The sequence below is a fragment of the Sarcophilus harrisii genome, chromosome 3 (assembly GCF_902635505.1).
Source record: "Sarcophilus harrisii chromosome 3, mSarHar1.11, whole genome shotgun sequence".
NCBI lineage: Eukaryota > Metazoa > Chordata > Mammalia > Dasyuromorphia > Dasyuridae > Sarcophilus > Sarcophilus harrisii.
Window position 1 is genome coordinate 435,856,275 of NC_045428.1, and position 26,219 is coordinate 435,882,493.

General features: G+C 38.2%; 1 protein-coding gene across 2 annotated transcripts in view; it reads right to left on the bottom strand.

Annotated features, from left to right (window-relative positions):
* Positions 1-26,219, bottom strand: part of MTUS2 (microtubule associated scaffold protein 2) — a 620,079-nt gene that overhangs the window by 30,218 nt on the left and 563,642 nt on the right. For both annotated transcript variants that reach the window (XM_031960747.1, XM_003764496.3), the window contains 2 exons: positions 17,661-17,875; positions 3,762-3,867 (listed from right to left, as the gene is read on the bottom strand). In XM_031960747.1, the coding sequence (XP_031816607.1) occupies positions 3,762-3,867; positions 17,661-17,875 (321 nt within the window). The remainder of the gene's footprint in view (positions 1-3,761; positions 3,868-17,660; positions 17,876-26,219) is intronic.

Sequence of the window (26,219 nt, forward strand, 5' to 3'; positions counted from 1 at the left end):
TTGATCTCATTGCTGAGGATGGCCAGATCCATCAGAACTGGTCATCATATAGTATTGTTGTTGAAGTATATCATGATCTGCATGGATAATTTTTCAACATAATTTTGCAAACCTTGTATTCCAATTTTCTTCCCCTTTCCTCATCCCCTCCCTAGATAGCAAGAAATTCAATATATGTTAAACCTGATAGAAATAGGTTAAATCCAATATATGCATACATATTTATACAATTATCTTGCTGCAGAAGAAAAATCAAATCAAACAGGGAAAAAATAAGAAAAAAATAAAATGCAAGCAAATAACAACAGAAAAGAGTGAAAATGATATGTTGTGAACCACACTCAGTTCCTACACTCCTCTCTCTGGGTACAGATGGTTCTCTTCATTACAAGATCATTGGCACTGATCTGAATCATCATTTTGAGAACTATTTGCTCATATCTTTTGACCCCTCATTGATTGGGAAATAGATTTTGTTATTAGATATTTCTCTTAGTTCCCTAAGCATCCCAGGGATGCAGGTGTGGTCCCTTTAAGATTTCTTTCTTTCTGATTCCCAAACCCTCCTAGTTAATGTAATTACCTTTTGATTCACAAATCCTAGTCCCTTTGAATTCCAATAGAAGATGCAGACCTGAGCCAATTTGGGACTATACCCAAAGGTCCCTCTAGCTAAATCTCCCATCATAAAAGGGGCCAAACTGGGACCCCCTCTTTGGAGAGGTCCCAAACATGCCAGCCTTACACCGGCATGTCAGGACCCTCTGTCCACTGGAACTCTTTGTCTGGTGCCCTTCTTGTTTCTACCTTCACCTATTTCCTTAACTAATACTTTAACCTTACTTCCAAACCCCATAATAAACCTCTTTTATCAATCTAGCTTTTCGGGCCAATAAATGCTTTTATTGGGAATTCACGCCGCTACTAGACCTCATTTAACTCCGTATCCTTGCACCAAATCCAATGGGGTTGCAGGGGAGCTCCATTTGACTCCCTGTACCCCAAACCTGCCACTAGACCTCAATTAAACCCTAATTTCATTTAGGCACCCCATATCTAGACCTCATCAATTTTATATGTCTTTGTTAGGATTACTGGTTGCAAAGATTCTTCCCCTCCCAATACCCATCTCTAAATTGACTAAATTCTATGTTTAGCTCAGTTATGTTCATTTTGTTTATGAAAAAACTTTCCAGTTTCATGTCATTAAAATACCTATTTTATCTTTTATGATTAATTTTGTTCATTTTTTTAAATTTAGGAATTCTCCTCCTAATTTAGCCTGTACATAAAATGTAGACTGAAATGTACTTTATCTGCTTTTTCTAATTTTTAAAAATAGCATCTTAACTATAAAAAAGCATTTAAATGGTAAAAATCTGTTTTAAAAATTAATGTTTAAAAATACCTTACTTTTAATTTACCATGACAAGTATAATGGGAGGAGAAAAATGAAAAAGATAAACTTTGTACTGTTTCCTTTTATAAAGAAATGAATATGAATATTTTTAAAAATTGAAAATGCATTTTTCTATCTATAAATAAGGCCTCTTAAAACATCAATTCCATACTATTCAATTCAACACTTTATTATATCCTTATCAAGTCCTAGGCACTGAGGATAGAAAGATAACAAGGAAATGCTTTGGATCCTCCTTTTTTTTTCATGGAGAAAACAATGTTAACTATGCGCAAAGTAAATAGAAGTAATATTTGGGAAGGGAGAATGGTGAATATTGGGGTTGGGGAGGGATCAGGAAAGCCCTGTGCAGATACCTTGAAGTAGTCTTAAAAGGACTTAGGGATTCAGCTGGGGGAAAAGTAAAAAAGAAGAGCTTGCAAAGTTTGGGGCTCAGACTATGAAAAAGGTTGAAGGTGGGAATGGAATGTTCAATTGGTAGAATGTAGAGTATGTGAGGGGGAATGATATTAAATTAGTCTGAAAAGTTAGGGTTAGGACAGATTGTTAAGAATTTTAAATGGATATATATAATAAAATTGCTTAGGAAGAAATCCAGGAACAAGAACAAGTGGAGAAAAAACCAGGTAAGTACTTAGTCATGCGTTACCTGATTTGATCTTAGGAAACCTGAATATTTCACAGAGTCATTGTACAGGTTCAAATAAGAGTAAAATGAAAAGTAGACAATGTGAATAAATGATATTATTAATAAGAACAAGGATAATAAATGATATTAATAAGAACAAGGATATATCAAAGTTCCTTTGCACAGGGATCTTTCTTAAGACATAAGACAGAATATAAATTTCCTATGGAGGGGCCCAGTAAAACTGAATTTATCTTTAAAGGGAAGTACATATGCCATCCAACCAAGGGGATCAGTGGATAAAATGCAGTATACCTGGGAGGAGAGTACAAACTAGAGAAAACTATTCAAGAGCCTTTGGCAACAGAAGAAAAATACATTCCACATTTGACCCAAGCAGGTAAGTATTTCAAAATGAAATTTGTGAATTGCAGTCATCCTTTGATGAAATGTCAAATCCATTAGCAGTTCCTATATGGGTCTGAATAAAGAGTCACACTTTGTACCCAGATCTTGCTCTTGTAAAACCTGAGTGGGGCCACTAATTATGCTCTTAGAAATGAGAGAAAAGGCATTTTGGAAAGAAAAGTTCCCCTTGGCAAGATTTGTGAGACACTGAGAAAAGGACTGGATGATGATTGGTTAGTAATTACCTGGTTCTCCCCTATGTGCCTCCCCATTGTTCCCTGTGTCATCCCAAAATGGCAGAGATAAGCAGAGGTCTTGTGGATATATTACCGTACATGAGCCAGCAGCATAAAAGGTATACTCTTCAAAAGTAGTACACCTGGTAGATAATGGGTAGTAGGCACAGATCCCCTCAATTTAAAAAGACTGGAGCTCCAGAATTCACATGGTATAGTTTTTCCAAGTGGAATGCCATCTACAAAGATGTCTTCAGGGGAGCAATGAGACCTGAGAAAGACCTCAGCTTAAAAAGGCCAAGGTCTCTCATTGTATCCAGGACCATCTCCATTCCTTTTGATCTGTATCTTTCTTCCAGACTCAAATAGCTCCAGAGGAGGGAGAGAGACTGGTGACTAATCACAATCTTCCTTCACTTAAATCCACTCTCCTTCACACATCAGTTCCATACTATTCAAGTGAGGAAGGTCTGGGCTGAAATCCTGCCTCAGATAAGGGACATAACTAGCTCTGGGACCTTGAGTAGGTCACTTTTTGAATCGTAACTTTCCAAGGCTATGAGTTGGACGTTTTGATGAGTTGAGAGTTCCCTACACTATTAGGTCCAAATAAAAAAAAGACAATACTTTTACTTTCCCACCCCCACCGTCAAATCCTTCAACAATACTGTAAAAGTAAAATGGGTAAGTTCTTTAAGGGAGGAGATTATTTTATCTTTGTATCTCCAGCATCTAGCAGAGTACCTCGCACACAGTAGGCAATTAATATCTGTTGAACTGAATTGAGTTAAAAGGGCTTACTGCCATTTTTAAAAATTCCCAGATCTAGCATCCTGCTCTCTTTTGCTTTTGGAAGTGGAAGCCCCCAAATTCTAAAGGGCCTATATGATTACATTCATGCCTGGTCCTCCACTTCTCCCAAAGATGCTGATGTGGAGCATCATATCCACATCTGTGGAAACACAGAGTTGGGGGCAGACCATGTAATCAATTGGGTCTGCAGCAGCACATGTTCTAATTGAGGGTTTTGCTTGCAAAGCCCAGAGTGAAATACAGGTCCAAGCATTACCTTGAACTTTGTGTTCATGGTCATCTTGCAGGACGGCAATGGCAACAGAGTGGTTGTTTTCCATCTCTAACAAGGTAGCCTCGTGGGTAGCTGAGATATCTTCTACCTGGAAAAAGAGAAGCAAAAAGGATCAGGGAGTTTCAGAGAGGCAGAGGATGGGGTTTTTCATCAATGTCATTGTCAGATGAGAAATCACAAATTCAAGAGAGAGATACAGCAGAGCAGAGAACTCAAGTCCCACTTGGAACACTATTAAACCATTGTGGTCTTCAGCAAGTTACCTGGATTCCCCTGTTCTCTCTTTTCTCATCCATAAAATAAGAGAGTTGGACTAGAGGGTCTCTGGGGTCCCTTCTGGAGCTACAGCTGGGATCCTAATCCAACATGCTCATTTTTATCATTTATTCACAATTGAAACATCAATGGTCAATGAGAGAAAATATCATGTATGACTATGTTAACACATGGAGAATGGGGACCAGTTGTCTTCTAGCTCAATGAAAGACCAAACACACTGCAGGACAAGGGATAGAATTGGTGCTGGTGCAGCAGTCCTAGGAAAGGGAATAAGTATTCTATAAATATGACTTGTTGCTGTAGGGAAATCATTAGAAGAGGCAACAAGTTAGGTGGTACAGTGATTAGAGTGATAAACCAGAGATTGAAGGTTCAAGTTCAAATCCAGCTTCAGGTACCTAATGGCCATGTTACTTAATCTTTCTGTCAGTTTCCTCATCCATAAAAAAACTGGAATAATAGTTTTTATCTCACAGGGCTGCATGTGAAGATAAAATGATAAGAATAAATTGTAAAGTGCTTTGCAGACCTTAAAGCATTTGTAAATACTAAATTATTATTATATAATTACCTCATTACTTATCCCAAAATGGCAGAGATAAGCAGGGGGCTTGTGGATATTACAGTACATGAGGCAGCAGCATAAAAGGGACAGCTATCTTAGGACAATGCTATCTTTTAGGTGTTCAGATTTTTGAAAAGTTGTTATGCATTATAATTCTGTTAATGACAGATGGACAACTACACAAATAAAAGAGGACCTGTCATAGCTCATATGAATTAGGGGTAGGAATACGGCATAGATCATAACATTCTACATTTGGAGCTGAAAAGGACTTCAGAGGGCATTTAATACAATCCTTTCTTTTTATAAACAAGGAAACTGAGGTCCAAGGGAGGCTTACTTATAGGTAATAAGCGTCAGTAGTAATATTTGAATTCAGATCTTCTAATTCCAGGATGATTGTCCTATATGTACCCTCAATAGTTACTCATCCCTTTTAAGATGTCATGTGCACTTGAGCTCTCTTGATGTGATTAACTACATCATAGTCCCTTTATTTCATATATATCCTACTGATTGAGAAGTATACTGGATAGAAGGTTCAATAGCTACTCTGAGGTCTCTTGGTTCTATCAGGTGTATTTATTGTTTTCCAACATCTAAATGCATGAGCAATTCTGCCTCCTTACTTGTATATGGGACACTGAAATTTTCCATGCTTTTATTTGGACTAGTCTATATCTGTCCATTCATATGGCTACTATTCTCACTTCTTACTTGGGGCACTGATGAGGGCACCAAAATGATGGGTTTCCCACATTCTGTCTCTTCCCCTCCAATGCAACTTGTATATAATGGCTTCCAGATTAACCATCCTAACCCATAGTCTTATCCACAGCATTCACCATTTTAATAGACTTTAAACAGTTCCCTAATGTTTGACAAATAAAGTCCTGACTCTGGCACAGGCACTGCAATGTAGTGGAAAGAATTCCGGATTTGGAATCATGATCCAAGTTCAAATGCTAACCCTACCGGGCCATTTAATATCTGTAGGACTTTAGGAAAGCAATTTAAACCTTTCTTGATCTCAGTTTCTTTATAAAATGAATGAATGGGACTCAATGACCCTGAAAGTTCTTTCTGGTTCTAAACCTTTTGAACCTTCAATAATCAGCTTCCAACCTACCTTTCTAGCTAAATGAATTCCCTTTATAGATTCTATTCTCAAGACTGGACTATTTATTTCCTTTACTCCTTACTGCACTTTACACCACCAAATCTAATTAATTTAATTAAATTAACTAACACCAACTTATCTTTTCCTACTCCTCCTTCAAGGACCAATTCAAATGACAGCTTCCACATGAAGCCTTCCTTCATTTCCCCACTCTGCCCCAGTCAGAACCATTCCCATGTATTTTGTACCTTTCCTGCACATTTAGTTTCTATTTTATATTACACTGTAGCAGGGATGCATCCCTCCTCATTTGGGTTAAGCACTTGCCTCCAGTCTCATTCATGTGGGATCCCTAGGGCATGGATCTGCTTCTGGATATGAGGGAACACAAGGGGCTGTGAAGGAGAGGGGATGGAGGGGGTCTCATGAGCAAGCTGCAAAGTGGACCTGAGAGAGAGGTCTGCTTCTCCACAGCCCTAATTAGGGAGTCATCTAAGAGGGGCCAGATGGAGATACTATAACCACAAGAGAGGGACAATGGGAAGAGCCAAAGTTCCAACCTTGGTCTTGCTAGTGTAACACCAGATTCATTAGTTTCCCCCCAGAGACTATAATTCGGTTACTGTATCTTTCAGAGGCTCAAGAATCTTGAAGTGACAGTTTAACGGCTGGAGTGAGATTGAATTGGCCTATCGAGGCCATCCCATTGAGCATGCTCACAGTTGCCATTTGTAGTTCTGGGGATGAGCTGAGTCAGGGCTAAGGGGCTTTCATTTCCAGATGATGTAGCGTTCCTTTAATTACTGACTGTGCAGATGCTCTGCCTCCCTCAGCCTCTCCCTTTGCTTCTGGCTGCTGCTCATGCCATGAGCTACTTCCACAAAAGGGAATGGGGAGAAAGGGGAGCTTGCTCCAGCCTCCAGTCTTCATGCAACTGTGAGCACACGGCATCTAAAACAAATGTCTTTCCTAAACAAACTCACTTCTGGATTGGGGCTGCCTGCTTTGTTTATTTTATGGTTGTTATTTTCTAATTTAAACTATAGGTCTTGAGTTCCATCAGGTCCCAGCTGAATATTAGCTGGTTATTATTACAGTTGACTCACCAGCATGAAAGGAAATGTCCCAAACTTGGACATTTTTACCACCAGTCATGTACTATTAGTGATTTGGATAGTGCAAAAATGAAATAAAACATAAAATGCTTAATTCGTAGTCCTGTAAACTGCTTTATGTTCCAGTGAGGTTTAATTATCAGCCTCTCAGCAGATATAATAGGAGCTGAAAAGTTGTTACTGAATCCTATGTTAACTAACTTGTTCTATTAATGAACGCTGTGAGTCTTCTGTGTCTAGCTTAATTTTTTTATGTGAAAGAATAAATTACCTAATCTGCTCAAACTTGATTCATATTGTACACTGGATATCTTTTCATTCCCCCTTCTTTGAGAAACCCTAGATATAAGTCATAACTTAAACTAAATCTATCTTAGGGGTGCCAAAAATGGAGTTTCACAAGCCAAAGAAAGTGAGAAAAGGAAACCTAAACACTCTCATTAGAAACAAGTGGTTCAGGACTGAACTCAGTCTAAACTACATGCTTTAATTGTTAATGCTGTAAAGTTACCCATGTATATATCCTGTAAATTAAAGGCTATTAAATAAATTAAAAAAAAAAAAAAAAAAAAAAAAATAAACTACATGCTTTGTTACAAAGCAGAAGATAGGCAGAGCAGGGGTATGGGTTCAGCAAATGTTCCTCAATGTTATATACTATCATTCCATATGGAATTGTTTGTAAAGAGGCTTTTTCTTTCCTGGTTGGAGAAAAACTGAGGGACAGAGAAAAAAGAATGAAGAGAACTTCTTTGTTTAGAGAACTGATTTACTTCTTGCTAGAGGAAGAGAATTCTTGTAACTTGAGAGGTACTTCAGTGGAGGGAATTGTATTACATAAATCAGAAGTCAAGAATTACAGTGATGGACAAAGAACTGGGCCAGAACTTGAAACAAGGTAATAACTCACTGGAATTGATAGAAATAATGCTTAAGTTTACACCTTTGAGAGTTCACACATTAGCTTACACATTAGAGTTCACAAGTTCGGGAGATTCACAAATCAGAAGCCCACAATCCCACTCTCTCAGAGAGGAGTCAATCTTTGGGTTCACATGTTTAAGAGATTATATATAAGGAGTTCCTGGAGTCAGTTGAGAAGAGTAGAACCAAGATTCAGAGAGAGCTGGAGGCTGAAGCTGGCAGACAAGCTGCAAGAGCTCTTGGAACCAAGCAGAGAGATAGGCCTCTAAGAAAACTAACCAGGCTATTTTGAAGGAGACAATAAAGGATTTTAAACTTTTAACACCTGGCTGCATTTGAGGTGATTATTGATCTGAACTGTAACTAAGGCTGCCTCCAGAAGCTCCCCAAGAAACCTGCTCCCAGAGAACGATTATATTTTGAGAAAAGAGAACACCACAAAGATTGGTTCTGATCTTTAGTACGATATAAATGATAAGTTTATGTTTTTGGTTACCTAGTTAATAAACTATATACAGGAACTTTTAATACTTTATAAAGTCTAAGAGGTAGTAGTTTTGTGCAATAGAGAGATACAAGTAGATGTTAAAAAAAGATTTCTTCAGTTTATTAAACTAGTAATTAAGATATCAATAAAACAGGGAACCTACCTGTGCAACAAGGGAGCATTCAGACCTCTTATTTTTGCCACTGATAGTCAATATGATTGTGAGTCATGTTGACTATATGAAACCTATCAGTGGGTAGGTGGCTTTAGTTTTTTTGGACACTGCCTAAAAAAGAAGAGTTTTCCTGACAGCTAAAGGACTCAAGTATAAATCCATTCTGCATTTTTATGTGTGTGCTTTTAGAGGAAATTTGTTATATATTTAATGTCTTCATGAAAGGATTATTTGCAAAAGAACTGAAGCTCTAGTTTGGGACAGTAAAACAAGGCAGATACTAATGCTTCCAAGGTTTCCCTAGATGGATGCACGAATTAGAGAGATTTTGTGAGCAACTCTCCTAAATTATGCTCAGATTTGCTGTGTCAAGGATTAGGGCTTAATTGATAAAAGGATTGCTTTATTATTTGGCTATTTGTGTTATCTCTATTTTTTTTTTTATTTTGATATTAGCCCCTTAAGGGAAGTAAGCATGCTTATGTAATATTAGATCATAGGTCTCGTTAGTTCAGGATGCATATCTATTTCATATTATTAAACTGTGGTTATAATCATAAGCTCCTTGAAAATAGATAGGAAGGGAGAAAAAAATAGAGAAAGTAATGAGAGAAAAAAAGGAGACGTGAAAGAGAGAGAGCACTTAAAATATAGTACTTAAAATGTCTGTTGAACAAATGAATGACTGAATGAATCAGAAAAAGTCTCCTGATCCTGAAACTAAGTATCTTTTCAAAAAGAGAACATTATAGTGCAAGGAGAATTGTGATGTTAGAAAACACAAGTTCAAATCCTAGCTCTAATATTTTAGTTAATGTAGTAACCCTTGGTAAGTTACAACTTCTGAGCTTCAGTTTATTCTTTTACATTACTAAAATGGAAATTTGTGTTTCCAATGGTCTGTTGTTAGCAAAGTATTCTGTAAAGTTTAAAATACTACATAAAGTTCAATTTTCTTGTTTCTCTTAAAATTCAGAAGATATTTGAGTCCCTCAATTTGAGGAACAATTCATACTATGTCATCCGGGGCTTTATATAGACTCCACAATCTCTAAGCTTCTATTATTAAGACATATATATTATATATATAATACACACACATATATAATATATATGCATGTACATACACATGTATGTTCTCCAATGCATGTTTTATATTAATATATTAACTAGCACATATATATGTATATTTATGTATGTATATACATATATAATATGTATATTGAAACAACAATTTCTCAGGGTACCATACTTTCTGGGGAGAATTTACCTGAATTTTTCTTTGCTAAGTGACTTGCAGTTCAGTGACACTGGATAGAATGTTGTGTCTGGAGTCTGAAACTCTCATCTTTCTGAGATTAAATCTGGCCTCAGACACCTCCTAATCTGTGTGACCTGGGGGTATTACTTAACCCTGTTTGCCTCAGTTTCCTCACTGTAAAATGAATGGAGAAGGAAATGGCAAACCTCTCCAGTATCTTTGCCAAGAAAACCCCAAGTGGACTCACTAAGAGTTAAACGTGACTCAAAAACGACTGAACAACAGCCAAGGTGACATAGATGAGAACCTTATTTATCAAAGCAGCAGCATCAACAGTCAAAGTTCACAAGGCAACACTACTGCTATTTATTGTTAACTGAATTTTAGAAACATGGTGAGGACAGACACTACAATGATTCATTCTTGTTTACTGAGCACTCTTAATTAAGCAATATTTTCTTTGAGGCCCAAAGTTATGAACATCTCTCTTCCTCTCTACAGAAAGGCTGAATATGATACTATTTAATCATCCCAATCTTGTTTAAGGGTTGTTATTTTTTTTTCAACATCACCATCTCAAAGCTACCTCAGATTAGTGCAGAAATGAATCACAAGCAGAAAACGGAAATAGGTTTATCTCTTGTTTTACTGATATCAGTTAATTCTGTAACCTACAACAACCCACAAATTATTTGGAGAAAAACAGATCATATAGCAAAATGCAAAATCATTCAGCACTTCCCACTAAAACATTCAGTTCCTTCTGTTCTCTGTATATTAAGTTGTGGGGAAGAAGGGATAAACAGAAAAGTTAAGCTACAGAAGGAAGAAAGGAAGGAACAAGCATTTATTGAGTATTCACTATGTGCCAAACACTATGCCAGGAACTAAGTCTATAAATATAAGCAAAAAGATGTGAAAAGTGGGAGTGTGGTAGGGGGCATAAATGTATCTGGTTCAGGGCTGTGGTTTTCAAACTCAGAGGGAAGGAAAAGGACTGGGAAGAGAATTGAAGGCCAGCTTACATCCTTATACAAATGAAAGGCACCAGGAAGAATCCATCAGTGGAAGAAGGGAAGGATCTGACAATGATATTTCAGGTTGAGAAAGCTGCAGGGGTGGGTATGTTCCAAGCTAGGAGACTCCAGGCACAGAGCCAGAATGAGATAGTGACAAGATATCGTTTTGAAGAATGATCCCATATTCCCTTGACAGTCTATACACATCGGTTAGTAATCTTTATTAAAGCTTGTTGCTTTCACTCATGATTTGCTGTGTGGTGTGCCTTTGATTGCATAGTGATAGAATACTACTATGAATATACTGAGAATGGTGTAATGGTCCTATACATCCACAAATACTCCAAGGAATTATTATTAATGAAATATTGATTCACTGCAATGCTGTTGGGCTGTTTAGCTAGAACAATTACTAATTATCCACTGCCTTGGCTGAGAGTTTTTGAATGAAGTTAATGGGAATGCTTGAACTAAAACTGAAATATAAGTCTTACTGTTATCAGCAGTTTAGAAGTTCATAGATCTTTGGGGACATTAAAGAGTCACTACCCACCATGTTTCAGAGAAAAGACCAATGTGTCAGACTCACTATACTATCTTTGACTTGTTTTACTGGGCCACTTTCCCTCTTTTGGGAGCATTTCTTCACAAAGTCAGAAAATTATCACTCTCCTCTCATATCTCCTAATTATTTTCTACCTGGGGGATGTGCTGGTATCTCACTAATACAAAGACCAGTAGATAACTCAGATTGAGGTCTTATGATCTAAATTGTTCCTGAAAAGCATAGTAGAAGGAATAAGCATTAATTAATGGCATTAATTAGTTACACAAAAACATACATAAAGTGAAATAATGTTATCAGGGTAATTTCCCCTATAGTAACAGTGCTATATACATAATGTAATGGGGAAACTGAAGTCAACACTATAAGATACATTGACAGTAAAAGTAAAGTGGAGAAGGGGAAAATGTTATATTAATACAGCACTATACAATTAAAAATCACTTTCTCATAAATGTGTAAGGTCAGGAGTGCAATTATTATTTCCACTTGATAGATGAGGGAAAATAAAGCCCAGAGAAATTGTGATGTTGATAACATCCAGAATTAAACTAGGTGCTTAGATTTCAAGTTCAGGGCTCAAGAGCTATATTGTGAGTAGGACATGGATACATCACAAACACAAAATTATCTTATGAACCCTGGATCAGAAAACAAAAATCAGATGCTAATTATTCTTAACTATTACCAGTCTCTGGCAGATCTAGCAGACTTCATACCACTTTTTTTTTTCCTTTAACTTTTAGTCTCCTAGGGGCCCAGTGAGTAATTGCTCCTGATGGCATTCATAAATTAGATCAAGCTGCCAATACTCTCTCTTTTGGGTTAAAGAGGTGAGAACATATCTTTACTATCATGAGGAGTATCCTATTTAATAAGTGATAGTACACATGCTTATTCTATATAACAAACCAGCTACTGCCAATAATACCATTCTGTTCCCACAACTGTCTGATGCACACTTGTGCTGAATTATAGGACAAGCATAACGACAGGGCCATAGTCCCCAGACACAATTAAAGAGATGCTGGGTTAATTTCATTAAGTCCTTTACAGAATTATCTCATGTCCTTTATCAGAAGCCTTGGTTAATTCATTTAGAGAAGATTTACATTTAGCATGAAGAAATAAATGGGAGCTCTATTCTATTATTGCTTAATTTATGAAATGAACCCAAATTATATTAAATTCTCATTTAAGTCAGAAAAAACTTTGACTATCAGATGAAACAAATGGCAAGGAAGGAAAACCACAGGAATGTCTCACACGCTCTGTTGCAACATCTCCCTACATTTTCTTTCCAGACACAAGTAGATTTTTCTCCTCTCTTTTTTCTCTCTCTGTCATGATAGCCAGACTTCTGCTCTCAAGCATACAGCAGTTCTCCCAAGAATGTTTCATTATACTGTAGCACCCTTTGGTACGTGTCTTATGCCTATCACATCAGGGCATAGAAATCAGGAACTTTAGCATCCCATTGCTTCCTTATTCCCAGTTTAAAGGAATGGAGCCCTGTGGGTCTTATGGCTTTATTCTCCATGTACTGGTGACCTGCTAGGATCTCATTCTATCTGATGACAAGATAAATGTTTTCTACATACATCTCCTAGATGAAGTATGTTCTGAAGTAGAGGTTGGAGACCGTTAATATCACCCTTCTGAAATTATCTTTTATTTATTTTGTAGATATTCTGTATATATTTATTTCTCTTCATGTTGTTTCTCCTACTAGACACCATTTCACTTTTGTCTTTGTAATTCTCTGATCTAATGCAGCTTTTGTACAGTGGGAGCATAGTAAATGTTTGTTGATTGACTGTTTTATCAATGTAACATGACTCAAGATACAATGTAATAAAATGGAGAAAATCCCCTGCATCCATTCAAAGCCAATCGGTTAGGCAGAAAGGCCTAAAGTAAGAGAATCTGGGCATATCCTACAATCTGGTGAGCAAAAGAAACAATTAGGAATCCCAGGAAAACAGCATAATGACTACCCAAATATTTGACTTCAAGGAGTAGGCTAAATTTGCCTAATTATTGACTGACATAGCAGCCAGTCAATAAGCATTTATTTGCCTAGTATGAGTCAGGCAGTATGCTAAACACTGGGGATACAAAAAAGAGGCAAAAAACAGGTCCTGCCCTTAAAGAGCTTACAAATGTAATGGGAGAGACAATAAGTAACAAATAAGAAATTTAAAAGTACAACCAACCTCTATATAAGGTAAACAGGAAACAAGAGAAAAAAGGCACCAGAATTAAGAGGGATTGGTAAAAGCTTATTGTAGAGGTGAGATTTGATTTGGGAGCAGAGGCATAGGATGCTTCTTAGTGACCTGGTGATACAGTGTTAGGCTCTGAATCCTAACTGCACATATCTCCCCAAAGAGGCTATAATGATGGATGTGGTTATTTAGGGATGCAGAGTATTTTAAAGAGGAAAGCATTAACAGATTCTTTTAGAAATGTACAGGGTTAGACATTTCCAACCCTTGACAGATGAGCAGGTATTTCTCAGCCCTGAATGCTAAGCAGCCTAGACACCAGTAAGTGTCTAGTGAATGCCCAAAGGCTGCCCCAGGGAAAGGTGAGCAGTAAGGAAGGTAGCCTCCTAATAAAAGGTAGAGAAAGAAATAAAAAGGGGAAAAGTTTACTCTCTTTGTATTTGAAAATGTGTTTTATATAACTCAAGAAAGGGATGTTTATACTAAGGGTCGTTTTAGAAGGAGCGAAAGCTGACTTGAATAAACACATATAATAGCCATATTTTGTTGTAAAGTGTCAGATTCAAGCTCACTTAAAAAACCCAGCAGCACAAGCTCTCCTCAGAGAGTTCTCCCTCCAGGCTCCCTCCGAGACTGAGTATCAGAGATGAAATGTCCTACTTCCTGAAAGACTTTATCTATTACCCTGACCTTGGAGAGAGAAGCTTTTTCTCCTTGAAATATAGCTCAATTTACACTAATTTATAATGGACTGGCAAAGTCAGAAAGTAAGTTGCTTGGAGTTATCTTGCGGGGAAAATCTTCTACTGAAGCTGGGAGTCATTCTAATTTAAGACTATTTCTAATTAAAGCACATCCTTAGCTTTAGAAAATGCCATGTGGAAAAACACAGAGTCCCCTTACCCATTACTGGAAGAGAAAGTGAATAGAAAACAAACTGGCTAATTAGGTCTTTGAAAGCTCCTGAGGAGCAGCAATGCCATTATCCCACTAAGTCAATACTAACGTTTCCTTATTGTCCATGGTAATAAGACAGGGGTCACATGATAACAGCAACTTGAGCTTATGTAATAGCATGGATCCACAAAATCCAAAGCTTCACTTTAGCCATTCATTCCAATCTTCTTCCATCAGACTTTTTAGCAGAATTGGTAAGAAAAGAAATAAGCCTTTATTTAGTACCTACAGTGTATGGATACTGTGCTAAGTGCCTTTTACAAGTATTTCATTTGATCCTGATAACAAACCTGGGAAGAAACTGAGGCAGACAGAGATGAAGTGACCTGCCAAAGTCATACAAGTAGTAAGTGTCTGACTCCAAGTGTGGTGCTTTCCCCCTGTGTCACCTAACTGCTGATTGTTAATGCACAAATCGCACAAATAGAAAATCTGACGAGATTCATCATTTTTTTTTCCTTTTCTATTCATCTTCTGCTGGACATTCCAAGGGACAGTGATATGCTTAATAATTCAGTTAGCAAGAGAAGAATTGAGTGGACTAGTAAATCCATACAAATTAGATAATACACAATTGAAAATCAATCATTTACTGCATGAGGAGTATTTAGATACTCTAACCTTAAAATAAAGTATTAGTAATCTTTGAAACAGCTTGGAGAATGAGAGAGGTGCCAAAGGACTAAATAAGGTCAAATAGCATGGTTTAAAAAAAAAAAAAAAGTAAAAGAAAATGGAATCTTCAAACCAGTAAGACTAAATCCAATTTTTGGCAAAATTCTAGAACATATTAAAGGGATGATGTTTAGAAAAGTTATCCCAGCTGGCATCTTGAAAAGGAAGTCGTAATCACAAAGAACCAACTGGACTTTATAAAAAACAAGTTCATAGATCAACTTCATTTTGTTTTTTGACAGAATTGATAGAATGGTTGATTAGAGGAATGTTATAGATATTATTTAACTAAGTGATCATTTAGGAAAGCATTTGAAAGTCATGTTATTATTAGGGACAAAGGATAGAAATAAAAGTCTCTGTGTGAGGTTAGGCAAATCACTCTAGTCTTTGAGTCTTAGTTTCCTCATCTGTAAAATGATTGGGTTCCTTCCAGCTCTATATTTATAATAATAAAGATCAGGGAGTTTGAAGATCAAGAAAAGGCCATTTGATTTAGTAAGTAAGAGGTCACCAGTAAGCTTGCAAAGAGCAATTTTAATAGAACATGACCATTTATTACTGCTTTATTTTTTAGACCTGTCTTTTGTTTCTGGAAATGGGAATCATTGGAAGAATTAACTACTTGATTGAATTTATTCTATCCTGCAAATGGAAATAAATAATAATAATTACAAGAGCTAGCATCTACACACCATTTGAAAGTTTGCAAAACACTTGACAAATATCTCATTTGACCCTTATAACAAACTTGGGAGATAGATGCTATTATTAGTTCCATTTTTACAGAAGAGGGCACTGAGGAAAACGGAACTTAAGTGACTCTCTTAGGTCATACAGCTAGTAAATGATTGAAGCAGGATTTAATTTCAAGTCTTTCTGACTCCAGGAGTAGTAGTCTCCACTGGGCCACTTAGGAGCTGGTTACAAATTCATATTTTATTAAAATTGCATATATTTGACAAATTGGGGAGATGGCCAATCTGAATTAGTTAAATGTATGAAATATATAGAATTTCTTAAATCTATTATGTTAATATGTTGAAATACAAACTATTGCCTATTAAGGATTCTGACAACAAAGAGATAAGAAAAAATATATAAATATGAACACATCAAAAATACTAGTGTAAATACTGCTGATCCTTAATTTTGCTTAGAAATGGTTTTCATAATACAAAAGTTAAATGTTATTCAAATCACAATTACTAGAGACAATGGATGCAAGATGCAGAAAAAAAGATTTAAGTTTGCTCAGAGGAAAAACTAACTGATGTTTGGAGTGATTCCAAATTGTTCTGGGTTTCTTCAGGAACCAATGACTTTCCCCTAAAAAGATTGGATGACCATTTGTTGGGTAGCCAATATTTTTGGTTAGGTATAGGTTGGAATGAATGGATTCTAAGGTTCCTTCCAACACAGACATTATGTGATTCTATGATCTATAAAGTGTATATGTATATATATATATATATATATATATATATAAATGTATATAAAACAGACAAAGAATAATCCCAAGGAAATATATAAATACATAAACTATATACCCAGCACCATGTGCCTATTTGTGCACAAGCAACAAATTGCTGTCTATGAGCATTTGTTATATATGCCTTGAGATAAACAGAATTTAAAAAAACTGTCAATACTCCAATATTCTATTGGATTTTGAGTATATCAATTTAGACATTCTTTCCAATGATGGTAATCCCAACCCACCTACACTTTTTCAACTTGTATGATTTAATTTATGTTTTCTAATAAGAAAGCCAAAAAGATTAATTCCAATTTAAATTTAAAATAACAACAATTAGAACTTAAAGGTCTTCTGACATCAGAACCATCTACTATTGACCAATCCCTCCTTGACTCTCCTTACTTCCTTGGTTTTAATGATTCAGAACTTTCCTAATTCTCTGATCCACTCTATATGGCAACTCCCTCTCAGACTCTTTTGTTAGTTTCTCTTCCTTTTCCTGGCTGCCATGTTTGGATGTCCCCTCAAAATATTTTTGCAACACCAGTCCCTTCATCTCTCTAAAAATATCTCTCCTATATTTCCTTTGTTGTTCCTAATGGAATTCAACACTGTACCTCCAAGAAAATACTCTTAATAAATGTTTGCTCATTCAATGAACAAATGCATAAGGTCTTGTTAAAACTATGTCTTTTTGTTGTTACTTAGTCATTTTCAGTTGTGTCCAACTCTTTGCGACCCCATTTGGAGTTTTCTTGGCAAAGGTACTAGACTGGTTTGTCATTTCCTTCTCCAGCTCATTTTACAGATGAGGAAACCGAGGCAATCAGAGTGAAGTGACTTGCCCAGGATCACACAGCTAGTAAGTGTCTGAGGTCACATTTGAACTCAGGAAGGTGAGTCTTCCTGACTTCAGGCTGAGCCAGATAGCTGCTGTAAAACTGTGTTGGTTTTCCCCTTCTTCTCCCCTCCCCTTTATACTTTGTCCATAGGTCAGGAGATTCAGTGCCCCAGTGTTCCAAAGTGCTGACCTGCTCCTGGTGCTGACACTTGAGCCTGGCTAGCTGCATCCGGTGTTCCTCCTGCAGGCGTTTCACCTCTCCCACATACTGCTGCTGCAACCTTTCCTCCAGGTCCTGAAGCTCAGCCTGCTGCTGCCAACGAAGTCTCTTCACCTCGTCCTCAAACCTTCTCTCCAGGTCCTCTTTCTCTTTTTGTAATTTCTCACATTTGGCTGTATTGAAGGCTGTGGGGAAAGGACAACAGAACTTTTTTTAAAAATAAGAACATAAAACTGTGAAATTGCTTTATCCCAGCTGCATTTGTAGGATAAGTGAGACCATAATCATAAATATAAAATAAGAGACTTAGTCAGGTGAAGATGCCCAAAGAGGAAGACCTTATCCAAAGGTTCCCACAAATCCCTCTTCACTCAAAAAAGCCAACTGAAAAATGTTTCTCAAAAATGAATTCCAGCCACCTAATCAGGTTACCAGGACCAAGATGAATGAAAGAATCAATCAACAAACCTTTATTAAGTACTAACCATATGCTAGACAATTGTGCTAGGGATCAAGGCTATAAAGACAAAAAGGATAATTCTGCCCTCAAAAAGTCAAGATTTTATTGACATTTTTCTCCTTGCAACCAGTTTTTCTCCCTATATTTTTCCTGGTGGGTGTAAAATATTGGTGGAGATCTGTTCCCTAGTATTCCTAAGTAAGCTTTTTTTTTTTTTTTTTTTAAATGAGGTGGGTAAGGATCACAGAATATAGTAATTATCAATACCTTTTTTACTTCTCTCATCTCCCCCTCCCTAGCTTGTTATATTTTTGACTCATACTTCCTTGAAATCTGGGGAAATAATTAAACCATTTCATATTAAAGGCCTCTTATTTTAAGACCTGTTAGGCTGAGGATGACTAGAGAAAATGAAAACAAAAACATGAACAAAGCACTTTCCATTCCGGCTAGCACTATTTTTGACCAGTCCCGGACTTCATCAGTGTAAGGGAATCCTAGCCAGCATCCTCCTCCACCAATGCAGGGGACCCCCTGCATCTTCCAGCCTAGCTGTCTGGGGGCATTGGGAGATGAAGTGATTTGCTTGTAGGTATCAAGGACAGGACTTGGGCCCAGGTTTCTCCACGATGCTCCTTACTATAGTTCACATTTATTTGGCTTTTATGCTTTGCAAGTGCTTTCCCCACAACCCTGTTGTTGTTATACTAGTGGTGTCAAACACATGGCCCCGAGGCTGCATCTGGCCCACAGAACTCCCAAGTGCATCAAACCAGATTAATGTAATTGGGAACTGTCTGACAAAATAAAGAAAATAACAAAATTGGGATAATATTAATATGTGGTTTTCTAAGTCAATGTGCAGCTTACAGAGATTTATATGTACCATTTAGTGGCCCCCATTTCTATTTGCAGTGGATAGCATTGGGTTGTATCATCTGGATTTTGGAGCACTGACTTCGTAAAGTATATGGGCATAGACCTACATCTGTGAATCCCTCTATGTGTACATCCAGTTATCTGGATCCTTTAAGGACCTGTAGGTTCTTCAGTGAGTGTAGCCCTCATCTCAGGTCGCTGGCCCTCCATAGTTCGGCAGAGGAACTTCACGATTTCTGTGGCCAAGTATCAGTGCCTGGTGACCTGCTCCCTGATGATGAGCCTTTAAAAAATGAGCTGGGATGGCCCTCGGAGGGCACACAGTCCGCTCATCCTTGGATCTTTTAGCTTGCTCTATTGTCATAGCCTTTCAGGGTAAGCTTTTGTGGCATCCACTTGTATAATACATTCAACAAACTGAGTATGTGCTTATTAGGCTTAATAAGTTAGTTCTGGGTCCTAGGGATACGAAAATTAACACAAAATCCTCTGTCCTTGCCCTTGCAAGATGACAGGATTTGAGAGCTGGAAGTAACTATAACCACTATCAGAAGAGCTGCCAAGAGGGAGTCCAGTCCCTCTTCAAAGCAACCTGTTCCACTTTTGGAACTCTGACAGTTAGAAAGTTTTTCCTAATATCAAGTCTAAAATTTTCCTCTCTGTACCTGCTACCTATTGATTCTGGCTTTGCCTCCTGGGGCAAACAAAATAGGAGAGAGAGCTCCCTCAAGATCTAATATGCTACAAGGAAAAAGCAACGGAATAAGATTTTAATGGAGGCTGTATCTTTCTATCTATGTTATGTTAGATCTATATTCCACCTTTGATGGCTAGATATTTGCAAGTGGTTCATGCAGCGAGAAGAACAGCTTGGGAGTTTAGGCCATGATATAAAGGAACCCGAGACTTGAGTTATTACTGTAAATTATATGAATACAGCAATTCCATTGGGAAGAGTATAGCCCATTGAATTTTCTTAAGTATGTTTATGTCTGATCTATGAGATCAGAGGAGTGACTCAAAGCCGTATGCCTTTATGACTCTTTGGATCAGATTTACCAGAATACTGGCACAGGGAAGGGTTGCCTTTTTTGCTAGGACCCAAGTTTGATTCCCTTCTAAGGAAGGTCTAACCCATACAGTGCTATTATGAAACTGAGGATGGAGGAATGTGGGGAAAGAGATTCACCAGAAAAGGAGATGAATAGCATTCATTATTTGTTGGCTATCGTGATTCTTCCCCCACATTTCCAATTGCTGTTATATTTTAAAGTGATGATTATTAATCATTTTAGATGAGTTCATGATAGGGTCATAATTCATCAGACTGTAGAGGATACTAGGCAATAAAAGCAATATGGGGACAAAGACTAGATAGAAGGGATTCCTATAAAGAAGTCCTTGAGGAAATACATATTCTCATGCCTCCTGTGAACTTTAAAAAATTCATCTACTGGGACATTTCTCCTACAGAGATTAATGAACATTAATTTAAGAGCATCAGGCAACCGATTCTTCTTTTTTATTCAGGTGAAATATGGTGACTGCTGTTCCAGAGAGATGTAAATTCTGGCAATAAAAATCATTACCACAGGAAGTCAGGGAAAGCAATGGTTTACAGCAGATTTTGAGTAGATAAGAGAATACCTTCCCCCCCCCCCCCTTTCTCTCTCTCTCTTCCCCCCCCCCCCACCCCCACCCCCACCCCCCCCCTGCATTCCACACACACACACACACACACCCTTGGGCCTGGAAGGAACTTTAGAGACCAACTAATCCAATCCCTTTATTAGAGCAGACAGCCAGAAAAATTAATTTACTGCTGGCTAGTTTTAGATAGTAAATGTGAGCTGATAACAAATAATGTATATGCATTGAAAAATGATATTATTTTTCACAGTGCCTCACAGACAGTAGATACTTAACAAGTGTTTGATAATTAATCAATGAAAATCACTGAACTCTTGTCACATCATAATTACCCTCAGTTTCTGGGTAGGTAAAGACTGCAGCTAGTTGATAGTTGATGGAGTGGATAGAATGCTGGACCTGGACTCAGGAAGACCTGAATACAAATCTGGTCAAGTCACTTAACCTTTGTTTACCTCAGTTTCCTCAGCTATAAAATGGGTATGCTAATAAATTTACCTTTCAAAGTTGTTGTGAGGATTAAATGAAATGATATTTATGAAGCACTTATTATAGTGCCTGATACATGTGTATTAAATTAACTCTTTGTGAGTACTTTTTTGGGGGGTTTTAATGCCAAAGATACTGGAGTGGTTTGTTATTTTCTTCTTCAGCTCATTTTTTACAGATGAGGAACTGAGGCAAACGGGGTTAAGTAACTAGTTTGAACTTGGAAAGATTAGCCTTCCTAGCCGCAGCCCAATCCCTTATGCACTGTGTCACCTAGTTACCCTCTCTGGACTTAGTCCCCCTTTTTCTAACGCTCAGAGACAAGCCCTAGGTTTTGGCCAAATTGTTCCAAACCCGGTGCTTTAACCAGCTGCCACTGTCTGGCACACAGAAGGTGTTTAATAAATGCTTATCTGTCCTCCAAGCCCATCCCTGGTTGTAGAGTCTGGGTCTTTCCTCTATTCTTCTGTGATGTCTCCTGTGGCTTGGAATTGTCCCTGCAGAGCCAAAGCTGCAGCAGATGCTTTCATAGGAAAAGCACCGAGTCCTTACTAGTCTGGGGGCAACTCCGGGACCGAATCTTGCTCAGTTTGTTCAGAGAATTATCTCAGAGGCTGGCCAACAGAGGCTGACTCTTTTTTTTAAATCACAGCCTCTCATAAAACTGTGGTCTGTGCCAGGGAGGGACTGGCTGCATGGATGGGAGCACATATCACAGGAGGGAACCGAGGGGAATGACTGCAGGTAACATGGACATCCTCGCTAAGCAAAGCTCTCAGCAGGGCAGTTTACAAGGCAAGCAGCACATCACTGCTCACAAGTCAGTGAAAAGTTAAGTCCACTTGGCTTCTGGGTCATACGTGATCATAGCTGTCCGGTGGGATTCTAGAGAAGTACAAGTAATGTTAGGGGCTGCAATGGTCAGGTGAAAGACAGCTGCCGGAGAAAGGAGAGCTGGCGGTAACTGGATAGAGGGTGAGCCATTTTAACTTCAGGACCTCATGTTTCTAAGGATACCGGATCAGGAACTGGCAGACTACCCCTAAAATTCAAACAGATCCATGGGTAAGAATGATTTTTGTGTCTTTAAATGTGATTTATTTAAAGAGGTGGGTCTTACAAAAACAGGTGTGTATCAATCTCTAAGGCCTCTGAAGACGCAGAACCTACATTTCTGTGCTACATACCTATCAAGAATCTAATCTATGTCTCATTTTATCCTTATGTAAAAAATAAAGAATAATGATACGTTTACTACATAAATGTGTTACTAAAGGGTAGAAAATAAATTTTCTCTATGATTTGAAGTAAAGGTAGGGAAAAGTCAACATTTATTTGGCATTTAATTTCTTTTGGTTCTTATAGCAACATTGTGAGTAAAGGTACTACAGGTGATATTATTCCCATTTTACAGAAGAAGAATTTGAAGATCAGAGTAGTGAAATGAATTAGTATCATAGATCCAAGGCAATCCCAATAAACTTTGGATAAAAACATCATGCACATCAAGAAAAAGAACTATGGAGAATGAATGTAAATCATCAACACATGGTATGTTCACTTCTTGTTTTTTTTTGTTTTTCTGTAAAGGGCTGAAACTCTTGAGTCGATGCACTGAGGTCGGACAACCGAGCACTTAAGGCTATTTACTGATTGGACAATATTCTACAACAGTGGTTCTCAAAGTGTGGTCCAGAGAATCCTGAGGTCTCTGAAACCCTTTTAGAGGACTCAAAAATTCAAAATTCATTTTTATTTCTAATAAACAAAACCTCCTTGGAGAGATCCTCAATAATTTTTAATACTATAAAGATAGTAAGAACAGAAGTTTGAGAACTCCTGCTTCTATAAACATATGCTTGGAAAATGATCCTTCCCACGATCCTGTGCTGGCTTGATGATTGGTGTATAAAGAGGATTGTAGGAGGGACTAGGGGGTGGAGTAAGACAAGCCAGAGTCACTTTGGCGGTGGACGAGGAAGAAGGAGGTTGCAGAGATCCTGCTTCCATCCCCTTCACTTCTACCCTTAAAGAATAAAGACCAAGGACTTTGCTCATCCTGACTCCGGCTGATTCTAAAGTATCCAGGGTGCTAACAGGATCATCACATTTGGTGCCCAATGTGTGGACAAAGGACCCTAATTTCACTGAAGAAGTCCCCGGTGACCAGGAAATAGGATGAGAATTTTAATAGACAAACAAGGAACTTACTTTGTTAAGGGCTAAACTAGTAACCTTTTCTGGCTGAAATGGGGCAGATACTGGGAAAAGATTCTCCCCCAGCCCCACCCCCACCCCCACTTCCGCCCCAAGGGGACTCTGTAGAAAGCATGCTTAAGCTGATCAAGGGACAATGCTTAATTGTAACTTGGTTGCAGATCTAGACTCTTAGGTACATTAAAACGCATGTCCCCTTGGTTCTTAAAGGAAGAAGATACAGAGACAGATAATTGGAAACTAGTAGGAGATCAGCTATGTGAATACTACAATGATAAAGGTCCTCGTACAATTTCCAAGGAAACATTCTATACATACAACATAATGCAATTGACCTTAAAGAATCCTGCAAGTTATAGAAAACAGAAACATTCTCAGAACAGCCAGATGAGGACAAGTGAGGAAAAAGAGGAGGACAAAGAATGGATTAAAAACAATAGACAGGGTTCCTTTTGGCAAGGGACTTCCAGAGAGACTCGTCAATGCTTTCAGTATGGCAAAGCAGGACATCTGAAACCTCAATGTTGGCATAGAGACAGAATGAGAAACAGGATAGGAGAACAAGACCCAATAGCCCATGTCCAAAATGCAACAGAGGCTTCCATTGGGCCTCAGAATGTAGACAGGTTCAGGGAAACGGGATAAGGGGCCCAGCTCCAGGGCCCCAAGCAAAAAACACTTGGGGCATGATGGCAGCTGATGGTGCACCCACAGAGTGCCTAAAAGTCCAGTACCCAGACATGACCAACCAGCCAGGAAGCAATCTGATGGGAGAAAGGGATTACAATTGGGGAGAATAGAGTTGTATGCAGCTGGGACAACTGAGATACCCCCTGGAGAAGTGAAATCTGTTCCTCTCCAGCCTATGGATCCCTTGCTTCCAGGCACAGTAGGCTTGACCATTTCACTTTTTTGTACGTACAAAACAATGACCATCCACACACTGATGTGGGACACTGGGGAATGTGTAGATAATATCCCAGTCACTAATACAGGTAGACAATGTGTGACTTATCACCCAGGAGAAGTAGTAGCATCAGGTTTACTAATACTCCTAATGAGCAATCTGGTGATATTCACCCAGATTCTGACTCCAAGCAACAAAATCCAGGAATATACTGGACAGCAGCTGTGACAGCTAACCGACTTATGCTCACAATCTATATAAATGGCCTACCATTGGAAGGAATGATAGACACTGGTGCAGGTCGTACAGTCAGTCATTAGAGGTGCCAACTGGCCCAGTCACTGGCCAAAGATTAAGGCAGACACCTACATGTCTGGTGTAGGAGGATCAATAGCAGCTGAAGTTAGTGCTTCCCCTTTGAGATGGACTTTTGAAGGCAAGACAGGAGTTTTTACTCCTTTTATAGTTGAAAAAATCCCCATCAATCTATGGGGAAGAGACATTTTATAACGATTAGGATTAAAAATGGGTGGGTGGGGGGACTATGTGAGATCCTTTTAAATTGAATTTTCATTAGCAATATTTTCTTCATCACTTCCTTAAGTATAGTCAGTCCACAAAAGAGCAAGTCAAGTCTTGATTTTGATTTATGGGGTGTAAATGTACACGTTGATAGTTTAACTATTGGTTCTGAAAGGAGTTTAGTTCCAGCACACTCCTGCCTATGAGTAAAAGATTCTTAGATCTCTAAATAGTTGTCACAAAGTCTTAGACCTAAAAGTTTGGCACTTTATTCCTCTGGGCCCTCAAATCACACCATTCTAACGAATTTGATTATTTTCCACAGCAGATTAGAAGCGGGGAATGGGAAGGTACCTTTAAAAGGCAGGCACACTGACAGTGAGAAAAGAAATAGTCCCAGATACCCACATGGATGTGATAAAATCAGGCAATGATGGGTAATCATTTAATGGGCAGTGTGGGGCAGCGGATAGGACACTGAACTTGGAGGCAGAAGAAACAGAATTCAAATTCTACCTTTGCTGTGTGCTTTGGGTTTGTATGTCAGCATCAAGCTCTTGGTAGAACTCTCTGTATCAAAGTCCCTCATTCTGATTACTTCCTTTGTTTGTTTTTGATTTAGTAGGGGAGGGAGGGATGATGTCTACACTAAGGACTTAAGAGATATTTTAGGAGCTTGTTGGTGGTTCAGTGGATAGAGCGCCAGACCTGGAGTCAGGAAGGCCCGAGTTCAAAACCAGCCTCAGCGATTCACTCGCTGTGTGACCCTGACCAAGTCACTTATCCCTGTTTGCCTCAGTTTCCCCATCTATAAATGAGCTGGAGAAGGAAATGGCTAACTATTCTAGTATCTTTACCAAGGAAATCCCAAGTGGGGTCAAAAAGAGTTGGATATGGCTGAACAATAAATAACATCAAAGCCTTACGATGTGTATAACTCTGGGCAAGTGATATACCTTCACTATGTCTTAGTTTCTATGTAAAAAGATGTCTTTAAAGTCCCTAAATATATGATCTTATGACAAGTCTGTTGTAAGCTGTATTTATGTGGCTCAGTCTCTGGCTCTCAAAGGACTAATTAGAGTGGGTTATATGGTGTTAATGTTTTGAAGAGTTGGCAGAATGGCAGTGGGGAAATCATATAAATCAGTCCTGAGAAGACAGGAAGCTCTTCAGATGGGCTGAACTATTTATTCCCCACCCAGGATGCTGTTTTTATTGATTGAGTGTGTCCCCGGAGATGGAGACTTGGAATGATGCTACAAGTCAAGTCAACAAGCATTCGTTAAGTAGCCAGCCAGCAAGTATGCCAACTTGTGGGGTGAGGGGAGAGGAACAAAGGCAGGTTAAATTAGCCCCTGTCCCCAGATTAATTTGGGAAGACGCCATGCAAACAACTTGATAG